At 39.2% G+C, this 9,052-nt stretch overlaps 1 protein-coding gene across 2 annotated transcripts in view; it reads left to right on the top strand.

Moving 5' to 3' along the window:
* The window catches only part of LOC100964357 (24-hydroxycholesterol 7-alpha-hydroxylase), an 83,950-nt gene that overhangs the window by 40,063 nt on the left and 34,835 nt on the right, over positions 1-9,052 (top strand). For both annotated transcript variants that reach the window (XM_003789243.3, XM_023512795.1), the window contains exon 8: positions 8,680-8,813. In XM_003789243.3, the coding sequence (XP_003789291.1) occupies positions 8,680-8,813 (134 nt within the window). The remainder of the gene's footprint in view (positions 1-8,679; positions 8,814-9,052) is intronic.

The following is a 9,052-nucleotide window of genomic DNA, read 5'->3' as shown; positions in this document are numbered from 1 at the left end:
TCCATTTTATAAGAAAGAGATAATTTTAGAACTATAATAACAGCATTAAACCTAGCATATTTAATAAATAAAATCCAAGAATATCTTCTACTTCTTTTAGTCTAGTGCTGTGGTTCTTAAGGTATTATCCCTGGATCAGCAGCGTCAATGTCAACTGGGGATATGCCAGAAATACAAATTCTTGGGCCACATCTCAAATGTGAATGTTGAATCAGCAACTTTGGGGAGCCCTGTAATCTATTTTCGTAAGCGTTCCCAGTGATGCTGATGTATGCTTAATGTTTGAGAACCACTGGTATAGTATATACTAGGTATTTATCATATTAAATTCTTTCTTATTTCAAGATTTTGCCCCTCTCCCTCAGAAATGTCTTTCAAACTTGACTTCTCTGCATACCTCCCATTGCTCTTCCACAAACTAAAAGCTTACTTGACCTTCCACCATGTTAAACACTCATTTATTTACTCAATAAAAATATGTGGAGTGCTCAGTGTATGCCAGGTGCTGTCTGAGATACTGGACATGCATCAAAGCATAGAAAGAGCACGATTCTGAAACGCACGTGATTACATCCTATTTGGGGGAGCCCAACAATAAACAGTAAGCCAAATTATTTTATGTATTAATGGGAACTATAAAGGAAGTAAAATGATAGTGATCACGGAGGTGCTAGTTGGGATGTCAGGATTCCCTGAGAAGATGCTTCAGCCAAGGCCTGAGGGTAAGAAGGAGTTAGCCTTTCAAATAGAGGATAGTCATTATGGGTAGCATTTACTCAGTTTTTGCCATGTGCCAATTATAGTTATAAAAGCTTTGTCTGTGTCAACACTTTGAATTCTAACAATAACCCTATAGGGCAGATACTTACAATATTTCCATTGTATAGGTCACCAAACAGAGGCACAGGGAGGTTGGATAATTTACATAGGTTGTTTAGTCTCTGGGATTCACTATGAAATGAGATTAGAGGGATAGAAAGAACTTTATTTGCCAAAGATGAGAATTTTGAATTTAATTCTAAATGGCATTACAATAAGACCCAAGCATTCAAGAGTCTGGTAGAGGGTGCTGACTCAGTCTGATTTACTCAGGGATTGTCAGAGGAGCCACCTGGGAGCAGGGAGCAGCGCAGTGGAGGCTGTTATCATGGACCAGGTAAGAAGCATTGGTGACTTGTGCAATGGACACATGTGGTGGCTATGGAGATGGAGGGATATGAATGGAAGTAGGATTTAGTTTGTGGATTAAAAGCAAGTTTTGTTGGTTGATTAAGGAAGTAAAGGGAAAGGGAAGATTAAGGAAAACTGTATCTCTACTCACAACACCCTGACACCAAATGCATAGATTTTTCACACTGGGCAATTCTCTAATTCTCTTCAGACACCAAAGAGGTGTCCTAGCATTTGACTGATTTCTGACACTAACTCTGTGAAGTTAGCACAGATCCCACAGGTCAAGGGCTTAGTCCCACAAGACTACCCCTGCGTCAGACACCAGTCAAAAGTAGTGGGTCTCCAGGGTAGGTGCAGTGGCTCAAAGTTGTAAGTCTAATACTTTGGGAGGCCAAGGCAGGATCACTTTAATCCAGGAGTTAAAGCCAGACTAGCTTAGGCAATAGCAAGGCCCTGTCACTACAAAAATTAGCTGGCAGTGGTGGTGCACTCCTGTTGTCCTAGCTACCAGGAGCCTGAAGCAGGAGGATCACCTGCCCCCAAGAGTTTAGGCTGCAGTGAGCTATGATGATGCCATTGCATTCTTTATCTTGGGCAACAGAGCAAGATCCTATCTCAAAAAAAAAGGTAGTGAGTCTCTAGGTTACCCACACTTCTGTCTGACTTGGTTACAGATTGGGAGATTTCCAAAACGACCTCTTCAAGTTCGATAATTTGCTATATGACTCACACAAATCAGGGAAACACTTGACTTGCTCTTGCCAGTTTATCATAAAGGATATTTTATGAACTATACATATAAATAGCCAGATAAATATATATAGAGGGTGAGGTCTGGAAAGTCCTGAAGGCAGGAGTTTCTTTCCCTGAAGTTGGGGTGTGTTACCCTCCCAGCACATGAATGTGTTTACCAACACAGAATCTCCTTGAGCTCCTTTGTTTTGGGTCTTTATGGAAGTTCCCATTAAAGGCATGATGGATTAAAGCAAAGCACTGGCCATTGGTGATCAACTCAATCCTCAACTCCTCTCCCTCCTTAGAGGTTGGAGGGTGGGGTTGAAAGTTCCAGCCCTCTCGCCAGATGGTTAATTCCTTTCACCCCTGGACCCATCCTCCCAGAGTCACTTCATTTGCATAAAGTCATGGATGACTCTTAGGTTTTAGGCTTGAGCAACTGGAAAAAGGTGTTACCTTTTTCTGTGATGTCAAGACCAAGGGAAGAAAGGTTGTATTTCAGTGAGGAAAATGAAGAATTCTGTGTTGGTCAGTGTGTGCTCCAAGACGCCTTTTAGACATGCGAACAGAACCACCATGAAGCCAGTTGGATGAAAATAATCTGGAACTCGTGGAAAGTGATCAGGCAGAAGATAGAATTCAGAGTGCCACCGGTCCATTAATGTTTTACCAAAAAAAGAGTTTATTTGAGTCCCCCAGGAGGAGAACGTAGATAGAGAAGAAAGGAGGGCCCCAAACTGGGAGTTGGCACTCCTGGGGCACATTCAGAGGCTGGATAGAGGGAAAGGAGCTTCCTGTCACAGTCTCTGGCTTTAGTTCCTGTGAGCAGACTGGGAACTCAGGGGAGCATCTTGGGAGGGAGGATGGATCCATTACCAACCCACCCACCTCTACCACAGTTGACTATATCAGTTCTCCATTGCACTCTCTGCTGCATGCTGAACTCCTCTGATCCAAACGTGCCCTTTATTTTCACGTAGCTGATTTTTTCTTTGGATTTTACTTTTTCTGAAAAGCCTCTCTGATACCTCTCTCACCATTTGGTCACTGTCACCACTGTATTCCCACAGTGAGTTGCACACTTCAGTGTGATAGCACTTACCACATGTTAACTGGCTTTAGTTCTCTGTCAGACTGTTCAGAGCCGGGGCCGGGCCATTCATCTTCATACTCAGCATTTGCAAATTGCCTAGAGTAGCAGTTCTCAACCTGTGGGTCATGACCCCTTTGGGGGTTGAACGACCCTTTCACAGAGGTGGCCTAAATACATCCTTCATATCAGATATTTACATTACAATTCATAACAATAGCAAAATTACAGTTATGAAGTAGGAATGAAAATAATTTTATGGTTAGGAGTCACCACAACATGAGGAACTGTAGTAAGGGGTCACAGCATTAGCAAAGTTGAGAACCACTGGCCTAGAGGTTCTCTGTAAATATTGAGTGAGTGATTAAAATAATTCTTCAAACCCAATACCCAATTATTGTTGATATCTTCCCCCATCCTATAGATTTTCTCCAAATAAACTTCAGGAAAAAGGCCAGGTGCAGTGGCTCACATCTGTAATCCTAGCATTTTGGGGGGCCAAGGCAGGTGGATAGCTTGAGGCCAGGAGTTTGAGACCAGCCTGAGCAAGAGCAAGACTTTGTTAGCCCAGTGTGGTGGTGCCTGCCTATAGTCCCAGCTACTCAGGAGACTGAAGCAGGAAGACCACTAGAGCCCAGGACTTTGAACTTCCAATGAACCGTGATGATTCCACTGCACTCTGGCCCAGTCAACAGGGGAAGACCCTGTCTCAAAAACCAAACCAAGACAAAACAAACAAAAAAGAATTCCCAAAAGAGAGTAACATTATTAGCTATGGAGCAAAAGTAGATTAGGAAGATGTGATTCTAAAGAGGTATTATTAAATTCATACTGATAATAATAGTAATGATAATAACATAAATATCACCTGTATTGAACAGGTGCTAGGTGCTGCTCTAAGATTGTGTGCCAATCATAAACTAATCCCCAAATTAGAACCTCAGAATTTCTCATTTTAACTCTATCTGTACAAAGTACTTATTCTTTTTTGAATTTTAGAATTTATAGTCTTTTTTAGGATAAAGAACTCCAGAACTTAAATTTCTTATATTTCCTAGAATGCTTAGCAGTGGTATTTGCTTTCCACTAAATACCAAATAAATATTTACTTGATTTAGTAATGATATCTGTTACATATGTAAAAATCTCAGCACTTTTCAAATAAAGAATTTCTAATTCTAACCACTGTTATCCTACATTGTTCTTCTGAATTAGCTTAGAAAATATTGGGATGGTTTGGGAAAAATGTAAAGTAAGTAAAATTCCTGATGCCACTGGCTTACTTGGTGTGCTAAGAAAGTTTTCAGTGACTAATAGTTTTTCTGGTTCTTAAAAGCTGCTTGTAGATTAAGCCACGTGCATGAAAGACTGTGGTATGTGCTGGTAATGCTCAGATTAAACAGGGTTTGCTTTCTGGAGGATTGCCGCAAAATCCATAGCCATTATACCACTAGTTATCTTTTATGTCCTTGTTAAATTGCTAATGATTTGCTTGAGTGGTTAATGGAAGAACACAGATCCCATGTCTAAAACAGTTTGGGAATATAAATATAAGGGTAAATAAGTCTGTTTTCACTGCAGACTTAAACACTAATGTGTCCAGTGAGTCACCAATAGCATGTAAGGTTTCCCATATCTGGCCGTAGAACCTTCTTCCTTGTAACATTTGACATCTTGCGATAGAATACAATTTGAAAACAGTGGGGTATTCAGGTTGTGAAGATGCAGAAAGCATACCTACTATTTTCCAGTTATTATTTTGGAAAGCAAAAGAAAAAGTTTTGTGGGGCAATGTCTGTTAAGGTGAATACAAAAATCCCATAAGGCCACTTGTTACCATTTAATGTTAGATGAGTGAGATCGGAGCAAATAAGCTGAAGGTCTTAATTTTTCTTTTTATTGTTTGGGATTCATTGATGGTACAAAGAATTAAGTTACACTGATTGCATTTGTTAGATAAAGACCCTCCCCCAAGAGATGTGCCATACATCGTGACCTCCCAACCCCCTCCCTCTCCCCCCCCATTTCCTTACCCCCTTTTGCTCATCTACTTCTTTCACATTAAAATAGAGTCCATTGGATTCTTGCTTCTCCATTCTTGTGATGCTTTACTAAGAAGAATGTGTTGCACCGCCATACAGGTTAATACAAAAGATGTAAAAAAGATGTCTCTATCTTTTTTAAAGGCTAAATACATATGCCATAGCTTGTTAATCCATGTCTGGGCTGGGGGGCAGTTAACGTTATTTCCACATTTTGGCGACTGTAAATTGAGATGTGACAAACAGCCTAGTGCAGATGCCCTTATGATAAAAAAATTTTTTTTTCAGTGTGGCACCTGTGGCTCACTGAGTAGGATGTTGGCCCCATATACTGAGGGTGGCGGATTCAAACCCTGCCTCGGCCAATTTGCAACAACAACAAAAAAATAGCCAGGCATTGTGGCAGGCGCTTATAGTCCCAGCTTCTCAGGAGGCTGAGGCAAGAGAATTGCCTAAGCCCAGGAGCTGGAGGTTGCTGTGAGCTGTGATGCCACAACACTCTACTGAGGGTGACAAAGTAAGACTCTGTCTCTAAAATATATATGTGTGTATATATATATACATATATATATATATATATTTTTCCCCCTTTCTGGGTAGATGCCTAGTAATGGGATTGCAGAATCAAATGGTAGATCTAATTTGAGTTCTTTGAGGATTCTCCATACTTCTTTCCAAAAAGGTTGTATTAGTTTGCAGTCCCACCAGCACCATAAAAGTGTTCCCTTCTCTCCACATCTACACCAGCATCTGCAGCTTTGAGACTTTGTGATGTGGGCCATTCTCAGTAGGGTTAGGTGACATCTCAGGATAGTTTTGATTTTCATTTCTCTGATGATTAGGGATGATGAGTATTTTTTCATGTTTGTTAGCCATTTGTCTGTCTTCTTTAGAGAAGGTTCTATTCATGTCTCTTGCCCAGAGATATATGGGATTGCTGGGTCTTTTTTGTTGATTAATTTGAGTTCTCTATAGATCCTAGTTATCAAGCTTTTTTCTGATTCACAATATGCAAATATCTTTTCCCATTCTGAAGTATGTCTGTTTGCTTTGATTGTTGTTTCCTTAGCTGTACAAAAGCTTTTCAGTTTAATTAAGTACCATTTGTTTATATTTGTTGTTGTTTTGCCATGGAAATCTTCTTCATAAAATCTTTGCCTAGGCTGATATCTTTGAGTGTTTTCCCCACACGTTCTTCAAGGATTTGTATTGTTTTATGCCTTAGATCCCGTATACTGAGGGTGGTGGGTTCCACCCTTTTGTCCATCTTGAATCAGTTTCGTAAGTTGTGAAGGGTCCAGTTTCAGTCTTCTTCATGTAGTTTTCCTGTTCTCCCAACACCATTTATTGAATAGGGATTCTTTTCCTCAGTGTATGTTCCTGTTTGGTTTATCAAGGATGGGTGGCTATAAGATGTTAGTTTGATCTCATGGTTTTCTATTTGGTTCTAAATGTCAATGTTTCTATTTTGGTGCCAATACCATGCTGTTTTGATCACTATGGCCTTGTAGTATAGCTGAAAGTCTGGTAGGGTGATACCCTGACTTTGTTTTTATTACCAAGAATTGCCTTGGCTATACGTGGTTTCTTCTGGTTCTATACAAAACAAAGAATTATTTTTTCCTAATCTTGAAAGTATGATGATGGTTTTTTAATGGGAGTTGCATTGAATCTGTAGATTGCTTTGTGAAATGTAGACATTTAGGCAATGTTAATTCTTTCCAGCCATGAGCTTGGTATGTTCTTCCATTTGTTAATATCTTCTATTATTTCTTTTTTTAGAGTTTTTCTTTGTAGAGGTCCTTCACCTCCTTTGTTATGCATATTCCTAAGTATTTCATTTTTTTTGAAGCTAATTGAAGGGAAGTGAAGGGAATTGTTTAGCTTCTTATCTTGGCCATTAAGGCAGTAGATGATTTGTGGAAGTTGATTTTATATCCCGAGACATAGAAAGTCTTAATTTAATAGAAAATTATGCTTTAGATCACTGTTTCATTGTTGAAGTGTTCACCTTCCCACAGCCCAAGACAGGAAGTCTCCAAATTCCCGAGCCTGCACATTTTCCAAATGGCATTATCTCTGTGATGGCATCTTTCATTGTTCCACAATACACATCCCTCCTTGCAGGCAAACTAAACCCCTTGCCATTTTCTGAATATACACATGCTTTCTGCATTATTCCTTTCATTCTACCTTTTTCTTTTGTCTAGAATACCATCTATTTATCTCCCCTTGTTGGAGATGAACCATCTGTTAATTTGATATGTATTTATGTAGATCTACTTATTTTAAGGAACAAGTTTTATACTGGTAGCTTTAGAGAAATGTTCTCCTAGAATATTTTCCTTGTCCTTTGGTTGGACATAAACCCTACCTGCTTTTAGCTACCTCAGAAGCCACAGAATAGTCTCCTTGCCTCCCTGACGTACTAGTTAACTATGTGCTTGTCCTTTACCTCCTGCTACACTAAGTGTATTGCAAGCAAGAGCTGGGCTTCCTTTGTAACACTGGTAGAGCTCCAAGTCCCTACTTGGTATTCAAGAATCTGTCAAGGTGAATGGAATGCATAGGCACCCCTATGAATATAATTAGTACACCCAGAGACACAAAGCCTGGTTCTCAGGCTCTGCTAACCAAACATGTTTGCTGTGATTCCTTAGGAATTCTACCAGTACTGACAGGCAGGATTTTCCAGGCAGCACTTATCAGCTCTATCCGGCGGAATGGGCTTGCTTGTTGAGAGCAGACCTCATCTAGAGTCAAAGAGTGACATGGCTGATACCGTGCATTCCCCCTTCACTCTCGCTCCCAGTGTAGTCACAAAGCAAATGTGAAAGGGAGAAATAAGTCGACTTCACTAAACTGACAGTGTAGTTGCCTTTTATTAAACAAGTACTATCAAAACCAAATTGAAAGCTAAGTCATTACATTTACTTTGAAAAGTAATTTTCCAAATGCACACATTTTGCTTGAATATCATTAGCTAAATTGTGTACTTTGACTGAAGGGTCTTGAGCATACTTTACTCCCAGTCCCTTTTCAGGTGTCCTCAGCATACATTTTGGATAACGTGTGTGCATCGCATTACGATAGTTTGACCCGTCTGTGTTTAGAGGGTGTTCTCAGCATTTCACCTGAGGGACTTGTGCCCATTGTACCTTTCCAAATGTTCTTTTTGGCCTTCTGAAATGAACAAATTAAAACAAAAACAAAAACAAATCAGCAGGTAAAAGGTAGATTTCTCTGTGTTTTTGATGCCAATCTTTTATTGCTTTTCCTTTAAGTAGAATCGGAATTTGGACGATAAATAATGAGGGAGTAAAACTTGAACATTTTCCTCCCAGGCACCACCTTAGTCATTTGATAGCCACAGAAGACCATGAGAACTAAAGTTGAACACTGATCCATCACTTTACACTAATCACCACTGGTTTGCTTTTTTATGCCTTACATTTTATCTTGTAAGAAGGAAAGTGATAAATGATTAAACTTGATTTGCAAAAAGTAATCTTAATAGTAACACTGCTTGCTGTCAGAAGCCGTACGTAACCTATGTCGATGAGCTCACATGAGCGCCCTTTCCAGCTTGTTTAGTCCGTCTTTTTTCTCCTTCATTTAAATTTTTTTTTCTTTCCACAGGCAAAGATAAGATTAAAGTATCTGAAGATGAATTGAATAAACTCCTTCTAGTTAAATGGTGTGTTTTGGAAACCATTCGTTTAAGAGCCCCCGGTGTCATTACTAGAAAAGTGATAAAGCCAATTAAAATTTTGGTAAGCTTCGATTTTGTTTCAACATAATCAACCTGTTAGGGTAAAAACACATATTTTGCTTAAATATATATAATATGTGTGTGTGTGTATATACATATATACACACACACACATATATATGTATACACACATATATATTGAAGATTGGTATATTGTTTTTATTTGTACATAGTTTATTTTGTGACAAGTAAATAACATGTATTTATTTTGTACAACAAGTTTTGAAATATGTATACATT

This window comes from Otolemur garnettii, unplaced genomic scaffold, assembly GCF_000181295.1.
Source record: "Otolemur garnettii isolate 467f Iridium unplaced genomic scaffold, OtoGar3 scaffold00031, whole genome shotgun sequence".
Taxonomy (NCBI): domain Eukaryota; kingdom Metazoa; phylum Chordata; class Mammalia; order Primates; family Galagidae; genus Otolemur; species Otolemur garnettii.
The sequence above is the reverse complement of the archived record's forward strand: the minus strand, read 5'-3'. Positions and strand labels throughout refer to the sequence as shown.